Source organism: Prionailurus viverrinus, chromosome B4 (assembly GCF_022837055.1).
Source record: "Prionailurus viverrinus isolate Anna chromosome B4, UM_Priviv_1.0, whole genome shotgun sequence".
Taxonomy (NCBI): Eukaryota; Metazoa; Chordata; class Mammalia; order Carnivora; family Felidae; genus Prionailurus; species Prionailurus viverrinus.
Window position 1 is genome coordinate 121,258,745 of NC_062567.1, and position 18,106 is coordinate 121,276,850.

The 18,106-nt window shown below is 51.1% G+C and overlaps 2 protein-coding genes across 8 annotated transcripts in view; one reads left to right on the plus strand and one right to left on the minus strand.

The window, feature by feature from the left end:
* Positions 1 to 13,092, plus strand: part of STAB2 (stabilin 2) — a 165,017-nt gene extending 151,925 nt beyond the window's left edge. For 4 of the 7 annotated variants that reach the window (XM_047865901.1, XM_047865904.1, XM_047865905.1 and 1 more), the window contains 9 exons: positions 620 to 753; positions 1,614 to 1,779; positions 1,924 to 2,030; positions 4,087 to 4,206; positions 5,063 to 5,203; positions 6,414 to 6,521; positions 7,675 to 7,803; positions 8,876 to 8,995; positions 12,819 to 13,092. In XM_047865901.1, the coding sequence (XP_047721857.1) occupies positions 620 to 753; positions 1,614 to 1,779; positions 1,924 to 2,030; positions 4,087 to 4,206; positions 5,063 to 5,203; positions 6,414 to 6,521; positions 7,675 to 7,803; positions 8,876 to 8,995; positions 12,819 to 12,869 (1,076 nt within the window). In that variant the 3' untranslated portion in view covers positions 12,870 to 13,092. Of the gene's footprint in view, positions 1 to 619; positions 754 to 1,463; positions 1,780 to 1,923; positions 2,031 to 4,086; positions 4,207 to 5,062; positions 5,204 to 6,413; positions 6,522 to 7,674; positions 7,804 to 8,859; positions 8,996 to 12,818 lie in introns of those variants that run through there. The other 3 variants (XR_007153854.1, XM_047865902.1, XM_047865907.1) reach the window with 3 other exon arrangements.
* Positions 1 to 18,106, minus strand: part of NT5DC3 (5'-nucleotidase domain containing 3) — an 88,264-nt gene that overhangs the window by 8,439 nt on the left and 61,719 nt on the right. The gene's annotated exons all lie outside the window — the stretch shown is intronic.

The following is an 18,106-nucleotide window of genomic DNA, read 5'->3' on the forward strand; positions in this document are numbered from 1 at the left end:
AAAAATAAAAATAAAAAAAGACTTCTAAAAACTCTATATGCAGTATGCAACCACATTTGTAACGTATATGACATGTAAACACAGAGGTAAAAAGACTAGAAGAGTATGAAATTATATCGAAATAAAAAGTCACCAAAAGAAAGTAAAAATTCTTTAGGGGAAGTACACCAAAATTTAGCCATGGAGTAATTATTTTTAGGGGGTAAGATTATAGGTGATTTTTGTTTATTTCTTTTCTTACTTTTCTGTATTGCCCAAATTTCTACAATAATGTGCTATTTTTATAATTAAGCTATCGTTGATAGCATGCTATTAACATCGGGGTGCACGTGCCCCTTCGAGTCAGCATTTTTTTATCCCTTGGATAAATACCTAGTAGTGCAATTGCTGGGTCATAGGGTAGTTCATATTTTAATTTTTGGAGGAACTTCCATACTGTTTTCCAGAGTGGCTGCACCAGTTTGCAGAAAAGAGATAGATACTTTAAATGCTGTGTTTCGACATCCCTGGAAGGGGAGTGCCTCTGGGATATGGCTGGCCTTCAGCTTTGAGAGCTCTTTGCTGGAAGTCCTGTCCACCAGGCGGCTGACCTGGACAATTCCTCTCTTTTCCTCTCTAGACGCCACCGTTGGAGTGTTCCATCTACGCTCCCCACTGGGCCAGTATAAGTTGACCTTTGACAAAGCCAAAGAGGCCTGTGCCAACGAAGCCGCGACCATGGCAACCTACAACCAGCTCTCCTACGCTCAGAAGGTGGTCCCCAGTTCGTGGGCACCATGCAGGCAGGGGCTACAGGGGACAGGGTGCAGCCTCTTCTTAGCGTGAGGGAGACTTGGGCCATTGCCTTCTTGGAGGGGAATGCAGGGTCCTCCTAGAGCAATACTATCAACGTGTCATGTCCACTGGGCACGTACTACGTGGCAGGAGCTGTGCAGGTGCTTTGTTAGCAATACCATCCATCTATACAGCATCCCTGGAAGTAGGTGTCACTCCTCCCATTTTACAGACAGGGCAACCGAGACTCTGAAAGGTTAAGTAATGTGCCCGGAGTCAGCCAGCCAAGAGGTGGCACACCCAGTACTCAGATGCAGCCCTTACTCCAGATGTCTGTTCTCTGCCATGACATTCATCCACCAAGGCAGAAGCACAGACTGGGAGCGCATGTGTCACAGCTAAAAACCAGAAAGAGATCAATAACCACAGGCCGACGATCTCCCCGAACCCACAAAACAGCCGAGTTTCTCCGAAATGTCTGGAGGGGCTGTGAAGGTCATAAGAGGGGGTTGCCCCAGCTCTCGGATACGACCAGGTAGGAGATGACTGATAGGAAATCTTAATTCAAGAACAGACAGAAGAGAAATGAGTGTGAAGGACGTGGGTCCCTCTAAGAAAAAAAGAGTACTGCTTTCATCCATTCAATGAATTGATCAAGAACAATTTAATGAGAACTTACTGTGTTCCAGGCACAGGGGTACAATAGACAAAATGAGCCATCACCCTGGCTCCATGGAGTTTACAGTCCGATGGGAGAATCAGACATGCGTCACAGGACCTCACACCAAACACTCAACTGTAGCTGACCCACTGATCACCGCCGCGTGTGTCCCCCACAGGCCAAGTACCACCTGTGTTCTGCAGGCTGGCTGGAGAGCGGGCGGGTTGCTTACCCCACAGCCTATTCCTCCCAGAACTGTGGCTCCGGTGTCGTTGGAATTATAGACTATGGACAAAGAAACAACAAGAGTGAAACGTGGGACGTCTTCTGCTATCGGATGAAAGGTAACCACCCCAGCTACGCTTCCGATTCTGGCCACGTAGCCGCTGAGCAACCCTCAGCCTGGCCAGCCAATCCCCAAGGGTGAGCTGGAGCCGCCGCGGCCCCTGCCTCACCGGAGTGGGACCCTGTGTACCCCTGCCCTCCAGATGTGAATTGCACCTGTAAGGTTGGCTACGTGGGAGATGGCTTCTCGTGCAGTGGGAATCTGTTGCAGGTCCTGATGTCCTTCCCCTCGCTGACAAACTTCCTGAGGGTACGTACCGCGTCTGCTTGGGTTGCCTCAGGGGAGGAAGGCAGTTAGTACAGAGGCAAGTCCTTGAAAGAAGCCAAAGGCTCTCGGTCATGGTTAAGAGCACGGGCAGTGGACCACATTGCCAGAATTTGAAGCTTGGGTTTGCCACTTACTTGCACCACCTTCAACAAGTTACTTTCCTCTCTGGGCCTCAGTTTCCTCAGGATGGAGGAAATGGAGAGGATGATAGCACCAGCCTCATCAATGAGTTAGTATTTGTAACGCGCTTAGACTGTGGCCAGCACGTGGAAACTGCCACACTGGGCTAGCTGGCATGGTCTCTTTTTGCATCCAGAGCAGCTTAAGAGTCTGATCTGCAGGAGTGAGACACTCTCTTGTCTTCGCGGACAGGGCAGGGCACAGTTGGTGGGGCCTACCTGGTGATCAGACAGTGAGCCAAATTACCAACGTGGAGTCAACTTTCAACTCGCACTTAGCCTTGCACTTACAGTCACTTCAGTATTCTACAAGTTAGGCCTAATGAAGAGAAAGCTCCAGTTGGAGAAGGATTTGGTGCTGACTGTTCAAAGAACAAAGCTAAGAAAAAGAACAAGAATAGCTAACAGTTCTTGAGCGTTTACTTTGCACTGTGCATGTATGAACCCTTTCAGAGCACTTATAACTCAGTCCACACAGAATGTGAGCTCCCTGTGGGAAAGGAGTTTCTCTGCCTTGTGGCTGGCATATAGCAGGTGCTCGCTAAACACTTGTTAGTATGAATAAATTCTCACGCGACCTCGTGAGGTCACTTCTGCTATTATCCCCATTTTGTAGATGAAGAAACTGAGGCTTCCCAAGGTCAAGGGCACAGCCAAGGAGAGGGGACTGGGCATAAGTATAGGGCTTACAGGATCAGGATAGAAGTTAAACCAAGAGCTCCAAAACGGTGAGTCATTATCCATAGACCAAACAGTATCTATCTAACGGTTCTGACATTCAGGATTACCATAAACACACCAAAGACAAACACTCAAACTCATGTTTCTGCGGTGCAGGGGCTTGGCTTGTGCCAACATTTCAGAGAAAACAGTGTCAGAACAAAACCCACTGGCTGTGCGTCCGTAACTTCTCTGGGCTTCAGTAGCCCTGTCAACACAATGGCAAAGTTGAACTAGGTAGTTCTTATAATGTTTCAGCAAGTATTTGCAACTGCTTACCACGTGCTTGCGATATATCAGTGAACAAAACAGACACACAAAGTAAACAGTAAACAGAATAAGTAAATAGTATTGAATACTAGAAGGTGATCATAAATACTGTGGGTGCCCATTTTGCTGAGTGATAAGGGAAGGCCTCGGTGGGAAGATGGCATTTGAGGAAAGAGTGAATGGAAGAAAGGGAGTTAGCCACGCAGATCTGAGGCAAGAACATTCCAGGCAGAAGGAACAACCGGGCAAAGGATGAAAGGCAAGAGTGTGCTGCACAAGTCTGAAGAAAAGCAAGGAAGCCAGTGTGGCTGGAGCAGAGGGAAAGAGAGGCCAGCGGGGCCCCGCAACAGGGTCCAGATGGGTTGGGCCTCCTGGGCCATTGTAAGGCCTTTGGCTTTTCCTCTGAGTGAAATGCAGACCATTGCAAGGTTTCAATAAGATTCGACCTCATGTGTCAAAGGACTGCACAGGCGGCCATGTTAAGAATGGTCTGTGGGGGCGCCTGGCTGCCACAGCAGGTTGAACTTCCATCTCTTGATTTCAGCTCAGGTCATGATCTCACGGTTTGTGGGTTTGAGCCCCACATCGGGCTCTGCGCTGACAGTATGGAGCCTGCTTGGGATTCTGTCTCTCTCCCTCTCTCTCTGCTTCAACCCCACTCAAAATAAATGAATAAACATTTATTTGTGATGTGGCTGTGACTTAGGCCCATAGGATTCACTGAGGAAAGAAAAAGTGCCCCTAAGGCTCTCCGGAGAGGCAGTCAGAAGAAACGCAGCCTGAGCGGGGGCCAACGTCAGGAAGGGTCCGGGATGGGTGGTGCCCCACAACCCTGCACACCAGGACCGATCGCTCTTTCCTCTCCCCAGGAAGTGCTGGCCTATTCCAACAGCTCGGCCAGAGGCCGGGCATTTCTGAAACACCTGACTGACCTATCGATCCGCAGCACCCTCTTTGTGCCACAGAACGGCGGGCTGGGCGAAAACGAGGTGAGGCGGTGCCTGGTGTCTGTGCCTTAGACAAGTACTTCTAGACAGTATCAGTATCTATCACCCCAAGTCACCCCAAAACTCAGTGGCCGCACATTTACACAGCTCACACGTCCACGGGTCAACTGGCGGGTCTGGTCTCGGCCAGGCACGTTCGCGTGTCTGTGATGGCCTGGCTGTCGGCTGACCGAGGCCGACCTGCCTGGGCCTCTGCCCCACGGGCCACCTGTCCTCCATCAGACCAGCCTGGGCATGCCCTGGTGGTGCTGGCAGGAAGCAGTAGTCAGGAGTGAGCCCAGTCCTGCCAGCACTTTCCAAGCCCCCCGTCAGTCACGTTGGCTGATGTGCCCCTGGCCCAGACGGATCATGTGGCTGAGCCCAAAGTCAGAGCGGGGAGCACTCAGAGTTCCAAGGCGAAGGGCAAGAATGCAGGAGGGGGAACAACCAGAGTCGCTGATGTCACCAGTCTGCCACACTAACGTCCGACACGTCACCGAGGGATTGGCAGTTCCACACAGGTGGCCGGTGACAGGCTCTGACAGCCCCCCCCCCCCCCGCCCCCCAGCCCCAGCCCACCCAACGGCTGAGAGGAGTGTAGCTCGGCCCCCTGTTACCCACTCAAGACCCAGTCTTCGCGAACATGACATTCGGTGCCACAGCCTAGCCACGTGTGAGCCTTTGGCCGAGAGCCCAGACGAGCAGAAGCCTGAGAAAAACCTGACATTCCTTACCTCCACACGGAGGCAGAAAACCAAGGCCATGAGAAGCGATTTCTTTTTCCGGGGTCATCCTTATTATTAAAGACAAAATTGCTTGACTTCTACAGACCATTCTTGTGTTTCTCCTTTCCTCTCAGACGCTGTCTGGGCGGGACATCGAGCACCACCTCGCCAATGTCAGCGTCTTTTTTTACGAAGATCTTGTCAACGGCACCGTCCTGCAAACTAAGCTGGGAAGCCAGCTGCTCATCTCCTCTAGCCAGGACCAGCAACAACTGGTATGAGACATCTTCTGGATTTCCTGGCAGAACTGGAGATAATACATGCAAAGCTCTTACCATACAGTAGGTGCTTAATAGCTGGCGACTAGTACGCGGACCGGACGTAAACTCTAAACCTGCAGTCTAGGGAAGGTATTAGCTGCACATGGTAGCACACCACGCCCTTAGGCAGCCCCTGCCCCTTGACAGGCAAATCGCTGCTGACCGCCAGCCCTAGAAGCTGGTAATGAGTGAGGACATGAAGCCGTTCTTAAAGCTCTCTGACTCTCCGCCTCTGCCTCCTGATGGTGGCGCTGATGATATTGGTGATGACGGCGATGGGGATATTGACGACGATCGTGAGGGTGATGGCGGTGACGATGATGGCGGTTATGATGGCATTTGGACGATGGTGGTGATGGCGTCAGTTTTGATGACTAATGTGGTGATACGGTGATGATGGTGATGGTGACAAGTGGTGGCGGTAGTGGTGACCGTGACCGCCGTGGTGCCGGAATCACAGGCACTTGTGAGGAGTCCGTGGTTTAACACTTGCAGCGTGTGACAGTCGTTCATGACGTGTGGCAAATGCCCAAAGAGTGTTGCTTTGTCATCTTTACCTGACAAATGGCTTAAAGATTAGTGGGTTAGACCAGGGTTACTCAAATTTTAAGATGCATTTAATCACCTAGAGACTTGGGAAGATGCAGATCCGAATTCAGTAGGTGGGGCATGGGGACCTCAGTTTCCGCATTTCTAATGAACTCTCAGTGATACGCACCACCACAAGACAGTAGATCACGCTCTGACTAGCAGGGGACTAGATCACTTAAAAATCCATTTTCTAACAGCCCGGGGTGGTGCATAGAGCAGTGGACCCGAAGTTCGGAGGCTCAGGGTTTGCCATTTGCTACCCGGATTGTCTTAGACAAACCATTTTCCTTCTGAGTTCTTACCTCTTAGACAAGCAGGCGGGACAGAATGGCCCCTAGCGTTCCCTGCAGCCATTAGATCTGCCTTTCAGCCCAAGGGCAACTAGTGTGTTCTGGGCTGTCCAGATGGTGAGCAGAAGTCCTGCGCTGCCTGTCGGTAGCAACAGGTCTGACACGCAGACTGCAGGACCTCGGAGAAACTGAGCAACTTCCTTCCATGGAGGGAGGGGCTGCCCGCGTGGGGAAAAGAGGCAGATGGCCACAGATCTCCACCAGCCCTCCTCTCATTTCCCCAGGAGACCAGGTTTGTCGATGGAAGAGCCATTCTTCAGTGGGACATCTTTGCCTCCAATGGGATCATTCATGTCATTTCCAGGCCTTTAAAGGCACCCCCCGCCCCATTGGTGAGTATCCAGGGTTCCTGGCAAGGGGTCCGGCATCCATTCCCTAAGAGGCAAACTATCCCTAGAAGCCCTGTTTCCTTTCCTCTGGAGACCGGAGGAGCTTCCCACGTCCATGGCGGCTGGCCTCAGGGATCCAAGGCCCTGGCTCATCTCACTCCTGCTCCCGCACGTCAGCAACATAACCCCTGCCACCATTAATATTTGTTGAATGAATGGGCCAACAGAGAAGCCACTGGAAGGGGACTAAGAAATCCTGAGCTCTGGTTTGGCCCCTCCACTTCTTCAGCTATGCAACCCTCGACAAATCCCAGAACATCCTGAACCCCATTTTTCTCATCTGCAAAATGGGAGTCATAATGCCTACCTCCAGGTTCTTGGGAGAACTAGGAGTCAAAAATACAAAATAATTAGGATAGTCCCTGGTACACAGCACGGGCTCTATAAGGGTTGGTTGGCTGGTTGATGGTGTCAGTATTCTGCTTTCTGAAAGTGTGAGGGAGGGGCGCCTGGGTGGCTCAGTCGATTGAGCGTCTGACTTCAGCTCAGGTCATGATCTCGCAGTTGACGAGTTCGAGCCCCATGTCGGACTCTGTGCTGACAGCCTGGAGCCTGCTTCCAATTCTGTGTCTATCTCTCTCTCTCCCCCTCCCTTGCTTATGCTCTGTCTCTCTCTGTCTCAAAAATAAACATTAAAAAAAATTAAAACAATAAAAAATAAAAGTGTGGGGGAGAGGTGAGCCCAGCTGGCTACTGAGAAGCGCCATAGCATACTGGGTAATTGCACAAGCTCCAAAGCTAGGCTGGGTTCAAAGCCCACCTCTACTCCTCTTTGGCTGTGTGATATTGGGTAAGCACTTACCCTCTCTGTGCCTCACCACCGCCCCCCTCCCAACCATGTAAACACAGAAACAGTAATAACTCCCTACCTCTTGGAACTATTCTAGGTTTAACTGGAGTGTTTCACGGAAAGGCCTTAGAACAGACCTTGGCAATGGCAAGGGCTAAATACAGGTTACCTGTCTTATCTTTATTTTCATCCCAACTGGCCCCCAAGATGCCTCAGGCCAGCAAGAATGGGGTGGGCTCCAGAAGGCACCCCTCTCCTCGGAAGGCACCGGTGCTAAGCATCACCGCCTCCCCTTTCTGTGTGCAGGCCTCAGTCCATGCTGGCTTGGGAACAGGGATATTCTTCGCCACCATCCTGATCGTCGGAGCCGCCGCTCTGGCTGCCTATTCTTACTTTCGACTAAACCGGAGAACAATTGGCTTCCAGCATTTTGAGGTGAGAGAAAGAAACATAGGAGCATGGTGGTGGGGCGCTCTCTGTACTCCAGCCCCTGGCTCTGGGCTCCTTCAGCTGACCGGTGGCTTCACTGAGCTCACCCGGTAGCTGGGGGCTCGGCGCACACCCCCCGCGTCCTGGGGGGGTCTCCGGCTGGGAGAGGAGCCACGGTGCAGCCGTAAGCCCTTCTTCCCGGCCGAGGGGGGCTTCGGTGAGGAGAGCGATGGGCTGCCAGCAGCACAGGCTCTCGGAGCCTCCGTGCAGGGGTCTGGCTTGGAGGCACATTCACCGGGCGCCCGGAAGGTCGCTCACCTTGGAGGAGTCGGGAGACAAGCACCCACTGTGATCGGTGGGGGCTTCAAGGCCGGCTGACTCCGGGGGTGGAGGACAGGGTCGGGACCTGCATGGTCAGGCCCCATGGTGCAGCCAGCCTCAGATGTCACCCCGTTTGAACTGTTGGGCCGACAGGTGGGTCAGTGGGTCTTGGCTGAGCAGGGGATAACTCTGGGGACTGGGCTTGGCAGCGGCCCCACGGCTGAGCACCTTCCCTCATGGGCCTTCTGCCCCCGCCCGGCCCACCCTGTGCCCCGGCTGCCCCCACACCTGCCTGGTGAAGACGGCGCAGAGCCCCGGTGGCAGGCCGGTTCCTCATAGCAGGTCACCTGCCTATTAATAAGCTCCAGCACTTTTACCGACAGTGTGCATGCTGTATGAGCCCTTTTATGTCAAGTTCAAGGACAGGGAAAACCACTTCAGGGTGATGAAAGTCGGAATAGCAGTTACCCTGGCTGGGATTGGGTACTGGCAGGCACAGGCGTGAGGACACTTCCTGGAGAAGGGGGAGGGGATGGGAAACACCCTACACACTGATTTGGGTGGTGGTCACACCTGGACGGACAGATTGAGTCACTGCGCTGAACATTTCTGAGTGGTGCACGTTGGTCCCGGTCGAGGACTGTTACAAAGACAAGGCTCCCGGAGGGGGAGGTGGGGCATGGCTGGCTTTTCCTGCTGGCTTGAATGAGCCGTTCCTGCCTGGGGACATCTTGGCTCTAGCCTCTGCATGTCTTAGCAGTCCGAAGAGGATATCAACGTTGCAGCTCTTGGGAAGCAGCAGCCTGAGAATATACCGAACCCCTTGTATGAGAGCACTCCCTCTGCTCCCCCAGAACCTTCCTGCGACCCCTTCATGGTGAGTTTGCTTCTTTACCTAGAACCAGAGTCAGTTGTGGGTAAATGATGTCTTTCAGCAAATCCAAGTGGAAAGCTTTGCACCAAGAAAAGGACATTTCTAGGACATTCTTGGGGCAACAAGCCTAAAAAAGCCAGTATTGCAAGTTGACTGAAGCCATGCTGGCTGTTCAGTGTCCCCGAGTTCTCTCAGGGGGACTGAAGTCTTCAACAATTAGAGGTAATCAGGGAGAACCAGAGGTTGCCCGCCCCCAACCTCGTGACCAGGTAAGAAGTGACACGTTGCGTGCACAAATCCTGAGCTTCATTCTGCCACACACATTTGTGAGGGAGCCTGTGCAAAATAAGACTCAGGCCTGAAAAAGGGTTTTTTTCTTTCTCATGTTACACTTTAAACTTATATTTAAATTGTTGGGGTGCCTGGCTGCCTCAGTTGGTAGAGCATGCGACTCTTTTTTTTTTTTAATGTTTTATTTATTTTTGAGAGAGGGAACGCAAGTGGGGAAGGGACAGAGAGAGAAGGGGACAGAAGATCTGAAGCGGGCTATGTGCTGACATCAGCGAGCCCAATGCAGGAATCAAACTCATGAACCCTGAGATCAAGACCTGAGCTGAAGTTGGACACTCAACCAACCGAGCTACCCAGCTGCCCCAAGCATGTGACTCTTGATCTCAGGGTCGTGAGTTCAAGCCCCATGCTAGGCATGGAACCTACTTTAAAAAATGTTTTTAGGGGCGCCTGGGTGGCTCAGTTGGCTGACCGTCTGACTTCAGCTCAGGTCATGATCTCACAGTGCATGAGTTCGAGCCCCGCGTCCGGCTCCGTGTTAACAGCTCGGAGCCTGGAGCCTGCTTCGGATTCTGTGTCTCCCTCTCTCTCTGCCCCTCCCCCACTCATGCCATGTCTCTCTCTGCGTCTCAAAAATAAATAAACATTAAAAAAAATGTTTTTAAATAAACCTATTTACATTGTCAACAAAAGGTTTCTGCCCATTGTCAGGGCTGCTTCTTGCCTCCGGAGCTTTGTTCCTTTGGATGCCAGCGGGCCGGGTCCCACGGGACCAGCCCAGAGGCTCCTTGGTCCTGGAAATCAAATGCGAGCCAGCAGGAAGTGAGAGCAGAGTTTATTGAACATACAGAGAGAGCAGATGCAGACGGAGTGCCCGGGAGGCCATGACAGGAAAGGAGCGTCAGTCTGGTCTTTGTTCTGGGTCTGGGGTTTTTTACGGAGGATGGCGGTCTGGCGTACACGTCCTCTCAGGCTTCTGGGAAACAGCCAGAACAGAGACGAGGGTCCAGGTGTTAGTCCTTGGAGCCAGAGGGCCTTGGCGTAGAGGTGTCTAGATCAGGTGGTCTGGAATAAGCCTATGATGGCTTACTCCAGTCATTCTCACCTTAGATGTTATCTGTTCTAGAGAAATCATGAACTCCTGCGCCTGACAGGGAGGTCATAAGGGATTTGCCTTCCGAGTCACGTGTGGAGCAGGGTGGGGGTGCAGGTCCTAGCAAGAAGAGACGCAGGAAAGGAGCAAAAGCAGATTTTTATGGAGTCCTTCACTTGCCCTATCTCACTTTGATCAGCTCTTTTATATCTAGAGGGGCGTGTTCTGCTCTGGCATTCCAGGAAATAACCATTCGTTTCTTTCTAGTTAGTGGTCTCTGAGCTTAGCTGGGGCCCCACTGACTTCAACCCAGAGGGAGCCCATGGCAAGGTACCTGATTCACACTGAATGTGGAAGGCACATCCTACCTGTCATCTATTACCGGGTCTGGAGGGAGAAGCTAGTAATAACATTTAACGCTTCTTTTTATATAAAGATAAGAATTGGCAGCTAGTATGTACCTCAGCAGACGGAGCTGACGGCATCACTCAGGCCAAAGGAAATAACTTGAATCTGGGCTGTTGGTCTAGAACCCTCATGAAAAAGGAAGCACAGCCAGAGAGCTGCTGCGATTGTTTTGCGCGTGAACATATACCGCCCTTCCTCTCAAGACGTTATGGTTGTTGAGTTCTTGTAAGGTGGTGCTGAAACATTACAGAAATACTGTATCGCCCCATTTTTAAGCTCGTATAGTGCCATTGACGTTTTTGTTTTTCTGCAGTGAACCAAACGTAAAGATCTTGTGTTCTTATTGCGATAGATTGAAAGATAACCAGATCTTATCCTATTTTGTGTTTCTAATCAAACCCGTGTAAAAGTTTTCCCCATCCAAATTGAAAGGGTAAGTTCAGCTATGCCTATCTCAACCAGTAGTTTATTTCTGTAAGCGTTGTTATGTGGAAATCGGCCTCATTGAAACAGCTGCTGGGGAGGTGGGGGGAATGTTATCCATCTTATTCAAAGCTCTTCACGTCTTCTCAGCTGCTTCTCCCCTTCTGAGGGTCCTGCCAGCCCCAGGCATGAAGGATTCTCCCGAGGCAGGAGAGAGGGTATCCCAAATGCAGGAGTCAGATGAACCTTTCTCATCAGACCGGGTGGCAAAAAAAAAAAGTTCCAGGAATAGAAGTCCTAAGCTGAGGGTGCCGTTCCCACAAGTGACCTTCCACATTCTCCTACCTTTTCTATTGAAGGTGGGGTGTCTATACAATATCTGTAGCCAATCCAGTCATCTGGAACACGTCTCTTATGCTAATTAACGAAACTTCGGTGCCAATCAGAGCCGCAGACGGCACAAGGCTTGGGTGCTGCCTCTGGAATAGGGCTTCTGAGTAGACTCTATCAAATGCTCAAGAATTTTTCATCTGAAAGGTTTTAACTTTTTTTTAGGTTTCTTTATTTTGAGAGAGGAGAAAGTACAAGTTGGTGAGAGACAGAGACAGAGACAGAGACAGAGAGAGAGAGAATCCCAAGCAGACTCCACACCATGAGCGCAGAGCCCAATGCAGGGCTTGAAGTCACGAACTGTGAGACCATAACCTGAGCTGAAGTCAGACGTTTAACCAACTGAGCCACGCAGGCGCCCCTGAAAGCAAGTGTTTTGTAATCCTATTAATAGCCACCTTTTGTAGGGTGCCGATACCTTCCTTAAGGTAGTACCTAAGTTAATCTTCATATCTCCCTGTGAGGTAAATATTATTATGGCCCTTTACAGATGAGGGGGAAACAGCAGAATTGAAATGACCTGTCTAGGGCACACAAGCTTCAAGCAGCAGCGACTGCCCCCAGAACAACCATCCCGCCTCCCAAGGCAGACGGCCACGTGAACAGGCCCTCCTACCACAGACGTGTGGGCAGAGCACTTGGAGAGGGACTGTTTAGGCTGTAGGGAAGGCAGAAGTTTTCCTCCACCTCTTAGGGTCCCTGGCTGGGTGGGAAAAGTAATCTGGACAGATTCACAGGAGAAAAGCATATACACTTTATTGAAAGTTCACATGTACGCAGGGGCCTTCCGGACAGCCGAGAGCAGGAAACTTTTCTATCTTTTACACAAAGAAACAAGAATGGACGAGACAGGGGTTTGGGCTTGGGGTAGTAAACAGTGATGCAAACTAGAAAATAAAGGGTTAGTTTAACCAGGTTGTTTGTGCAGATTTCCTGGCCCCAAATTCCTCGTCTCTGGTGATGTGTCTTCTTTTGTCCTGGAACAGGAGGAAGAGGGAGGGACAAGGAGGGGAAGGTCGGAGTGACCATCCTGCTGCTTGTTTTTTTCAAAAATTCCTTCAGCTTAAGATATTAAAAATGCCAAGGTGCCATATTTTGTGTAGTATGTCCTGAACCCCTTCAAGGCTTCAGACCGGTGGCCGGAGGGAAGGTTCAACCTGGAAAGACTTGACAAGCGGAAGGTCCCGCGCCCGGCGTGTTTCAGACCCCTCTCTTTTCCAGGACGCTGAAGACCGGCAGCCGGACGGCAGTGACCCCCTGGGGGCGCTGTGAGGGCCCAGACCTGCGGTGGCCCGCCATCCCCGCGGCCCGTCAGCCAGAGCCGCCTCGAGGCTGTCAGCTGCGAATCCTCAGGACGTCGCCTTTCGGAAAGGAAGGTCCCTTGACGTTTTAAAGTATGAAGCGCTCAAGCAATACCTCATCTCTTTGGTTAATCTGAAGGATCGCTTTGTTTCTGTGGGTGAGGGGCCACGTTAAGTCCACCCACCAACCGGGGGGACTTGACCCTCCGCTGTCCTTCCTTTGTACCTCTCTGTGGCACTTCACTGCCTCCTCCCCGACACTATGACCTTTGTCTCCTTTCCCTGTTAGAGTGTAAGCTCCCAAAGGCAGGGACCCACCTCTTCCATCTTTGTTGTCGGCACCTAGCCCAGTGTCTGGTACGTGCCATGTGCTCAATAAATGTTTATGGAACAGAAACGAAGTCAACGGAACAAAACCAGTGTTTTGGGAAACAAAAAGAGTTTGCCATGGGAAGGGTCAAACTCTGAAGGTAAAATCCACCTTTTAGGCCTAACCGGGGCCTTTCGATTTAGCCAAGACCTGCCTTATAAGTTCTTCTTTCTTAATTCTGTCTTGTTTGCTGAAGAAGACGTGATAACCACAACGAGATACCGCTTCACACCCACCAGGAGGGCGATAATCAAAAAGACAGCTAATAGCAAGTGTTGGCACGGACGCGGAGAAATCAGAAGGTCCGTACATTGCTGGTGGAGATGTAAAATGGCGGAGCCACTTGGAAAAAGTTTGGCAGCTCCTTAAAAACTTAAACATAGTGGGGCGCCTGGGTGGCGCAGTCGGTTAAGCGTCCGACTTCCGCCAGGTCACGATCTCGCGGTCTGTGAGTTCAAGCCCCGCGTCGGGCTCTGGGCTAATGGCTCGGAGCCTGGAGCCTGTTTCCGATTCTGTGTCTCCCTCTCTCTCTGCCCCTCCCCCGTTCATGCTCTGTCTCTCTCTGTCCCAAAAATAAATAAACGTTGAAAAAAAAAGATTAAAAAAAAAAAAAAACTTAAACATAGTGATCCAGAAATCCCAGAAATTCCTAAGTGTATATATATATATGTCCATATAATAACTTAGTCAGTCATGTTCATAGTAGCATTATTCATGATAGCCAAAAAGGAGAAACAACCCAAACATCCATCATCTTATGGATAACCAGTGGTATATCCAGTGATGTATCATTCCACCCTAAAAGGAAAATTAGTACTGCCAATGCATGCGAAACCATGGATAAAACCTGAAAATGCCATGCCAAGAAGGCAGACACAACAGACCACACGCCGTATGATTCCACTATATGAAATTTCCAGAATAAGCAAACTCATAGATTAGTGATTGCCAGGGACAGGGGGAAGGAAGGAATGGGATTAGTAGTTTTGGGGTAATGGAAATGTTCTGGAACTTCCCAGTGGTGATGCATAGACTTGGGACGGTTGTTCACTGTGCACAGCTCTCCCAAGCAATGCAGGATGTCTGCTATGCCAGGTCCCTGCCCTTAAAGACCAGAAGTGGCCCTCCCATCGCTGTGACAAGGAAGCACCCCCTCCCCCGCAAACAACCCACCACACACTTCCAGATGTTCGCTAGGGGGGCAGGACTGGCCAGGTTTGGGAATCACTGCTGTGGACAGAGAAGTGAAAGCCTGGGTTGAGCAGAACTCAGGCTCTCCGGATGCCCTCAGGGCCCAAATAACTGTTCCGCGTCATCAGAGGTGTTGCAGAGTTAGGTGAGAAATTCTGCTGGCCCCGTGTCTTAAATTTTTTCACAACTCCAGGAAAGGCGTAGCTCACCGTCTCTTCTAGGACAACACGCCATGATGAAAGCAATGCCACGTTTCTAGATCGCTCCCCAAAACGAATGAGGCACAGATTGTCCGGTGAGTCCTCCAGTACCACTATCACAGGTGCAAAAAGGCAAGCGATTAAAAGGAAAACCAGCACAGGCACCTGTGTGGCTCAGTCGGTTAAGCGTCCAACTTCAGCTCAGGTCATGATCTCATGGTCCGTGAGTTCGAGCCCCGCATCAGGCTCTGTGCTGACAGCTCGGAGCCTGGAGCCTGCTTTGGATTCTGTGCCTCCCTCTCTCTCTGCCCCTCCCCGACGCCCGCTCTGTATCTTAAAAATAAACATTAAAATAATTTTTTTTTAAAAAGGAAGACTGGCAGGCTACCCATGGGAGGAGTGACTGAGGCGCAGTTCCCGGCACATCTAGAGGTCAAGGAAAATAAGGTGGTTAAATACGTGCGCACATGGACACACACACACAGAGAAACAATTTTTAAAAATAAGCTCTTCAAAGTATTTATAAATTTATCCAAAACCCAGTAGTGATGTGACTTCATAGCAGTCACTCCTAATTTTGTATTATTCGGTAACATCTGCCCGCAAAACATTGCTTCCAAGTTTGAGCCTTCCTGGTAATCTGCAGACAACCACGTGGATGACTGTCTTCTCCTTGCTCTTAAGAGGGAACAGGGACTCCAGGGGGGTTCTCTGCTGCCTGCCTAAGTCTGAAGCTCATGCCAATTTTCTGTCTATGCCTTACCTACATTCTTCAAGCTCTGAAAACGAGCGAGTGTGCTTTGCTGGGGTGTTGGGACAAAAGGAGCGAGAAATGACCCACACGTCTTCCTCTCCTCAACAGGGTATTCTTTTTAGGGCACGTTAAATTTGATATGGCTTTGCCACTAAAGCACACAAAAACATACGACTTAGTGAACTGGACGACATAATTCAAATTTTTATTTGGCACTAAGTTCAATATCCTGTAACAGAAAATCAACATTTAGAATAAATAGCAAATTCACATTCAGAATAAATAGTCTACCTAGCTCGCATCTGTTGTGCCCGATACCCTACAGGCACAACCTGTCATTCTGCTAAATACCTAGAACACGGTTTCCCCAGCCCGGGTCCAAGCGTGCAGTACAAAGTACAGAAGTGCTGTAGCAGGGTGGGTCCCCGGGGAAGCAGACGCCCAGATGGAGTTCACGTGCAGGAAGAGTGTGGGGGGAGTGTTCTTGGGATCGACACCCGGAAACGGAGGAGAAGGAACCAGAAGAGAAGGAAGCGGGGCTGGCAGGGCAGGAGCCGGCTGCTCCAGGAAGGGGGCAGGACTTGGTCCGAGGCAGGGCTTTTTCTGGAGGGCAGCCCTCGACGTGGGCCACCAGCTGAGGATGGTAAGCGGCTCACCCGGCGGCCGGAGGGGGGAGTCCTGCGGTTGGGAAGGGTGTTCTGGGCAGCCACGCCCATCGCGTCCGTGAGCACCACCACAGGTCAGCGCAACGAAGGACAGTCGGCGAGCGCCGGCCCGTCCAGTTCCACCCCGCAACGGTCACACTGCGTGCCGCAAACACTGGCCACGGGCGTGCACGTGCCCGGGGAGCCGCTTAGGGGACCGCGGCGCGCTCGCCTCCAGAGCGTCTCTCCAGCGGCCGCACGCAGCTCTGACCTCGTTCCCCTGCGTGCTCTTAGCGAGGTGAGCTTGCCGGAGCCACCGCCACAAGCCACTCGCGCGGGGGCAGGGGGGGCGGCAAACTCCGGCTGGGGAGCCAAGTCTAGCCTGCAGCAGTTTTTGTACCTCAGGTGGTGATGGCACACGGCGTGCCCGTCCCTAGAGCAGTGCCCACAGAAAATCGCCGGCAAAGCCGCCAGTGCTTCCTATCTGGCTCTTTACGGGCAAGGCTCGCTGAATCCTGCATCAGAGAAACTTCACTCCCTTTCTTTAATCCACCAGGGTGTTAAAGGTTAGCTAAACTTGGAGCCAGGCTCCCAAATGCTAATGCAAAAAAAAAAAAAAAAGACAGAGAAAAAAAATTGGTACGAAAGGAAATTAGTATTAAGAGGGCAAAACACAGACTCCCCAGTAGTTGAATAGAGCAATCAAGGCACCCTGCCTCCGGCCAAGTTTAGTCTTAGAGCATTCTGGAAAAGAGCCCCCGAGTGGGTCGTTGGCAGCAAATGAGCCTTCAGCAGAGGGAATCAAGTCCAATATTTAGCACACTCTACTGCTTAAAAGGCCTTTGGGAGGAAGAGAGAGGAAAAGCCGTTTAGTTCACCCAAAGCTCAATTAGCTAGGAGGGAAGATTACTTCTCATTTCTCTTCTGCGATAATTAAGAGGGCAATACATTCACACAACTAGTAATTTGGTCTAAGATGGGACTGAATCAGTAACAGGTGGTTTATGTTACATCGCATTAAGGGTGATGGCAGGAAGTGGAGCTGAAGGAAAAGAGAGAGAAAGAAGAAAAAAGAGGCTATACGAGGAGGAAAGGGGGAGCCCTGAGCCAAACTCCTAAGATACCTGAAAAGCCGAGTTTCATCCATAAACGGCTGCAACGCCAGCCGTGCAGGCCCCTGCCAGGGCAGTCTGCTGTGGGTACCACGAGCCGACTCTGCAGCGCCGGGCTCTGCAGCGGGCACGCACCGCCCCCGTACCACCAGCCTAACCAAAGCTATTTTTCAATGTGCAGACCAATTTAATTGTGTTCACTTTCCAAACTGATTTTTTTTTTTAATGGTAGAAAGGAGACTCGCTTCGCTTGTACCAATATGCTTTCATCAGTGTGCACAACAGAGAACTGGGGAGAACGTGACGCCCAGCGCAGCGGGCCAAGTCCCAACAGAGTCCCAAGAGGGAAAGGTTACAATCCACCCTGACTGAGCACACACGAGAATGCCCGTGTCTGTCCTTGCCGTGGAAACGGCTGTCCTGACCCAGGCTGCTGGCCCTGGCGTGGGCGCCGTCCGCCAAGTGTGGGACCTGCTGAGACAGATGCCAGGCTTCTGCTACACACGCCAGATCTCAATCCCGCCATGTCCGAGGGCCCAGAGACTGAAATCTTAATTGGTAATATATTGTAAAATTCACTATTCACCCCGAGAAAATGTTCTCCCCTAAGGCGTGCGTCACCTAACCTAGCTATCCGTAAAAGACAGTTTTAAAAATATCTCTACTTCATTCTCGAGGAAACAAAACACAATGCAATGGGCACCTAACATCCCCTGACTACCTGATTAGATCAAAAGTAAGAAAAGACTTTTTTGCTTCCTCGCTCAGCTTCTCCAAGCAGAAACTCTAAGGCCAACAGCACCAGCTCGTCCACTGAAGACCCTAACACCAAGCAGTTCTGGGCATCCACCTGTGCCCATTAAATGCCCATCTCCAATACCCTCTGATGCTCAAAACACATAGGAGCTAACACACAGCAGACAAAATGCCTGCCCCA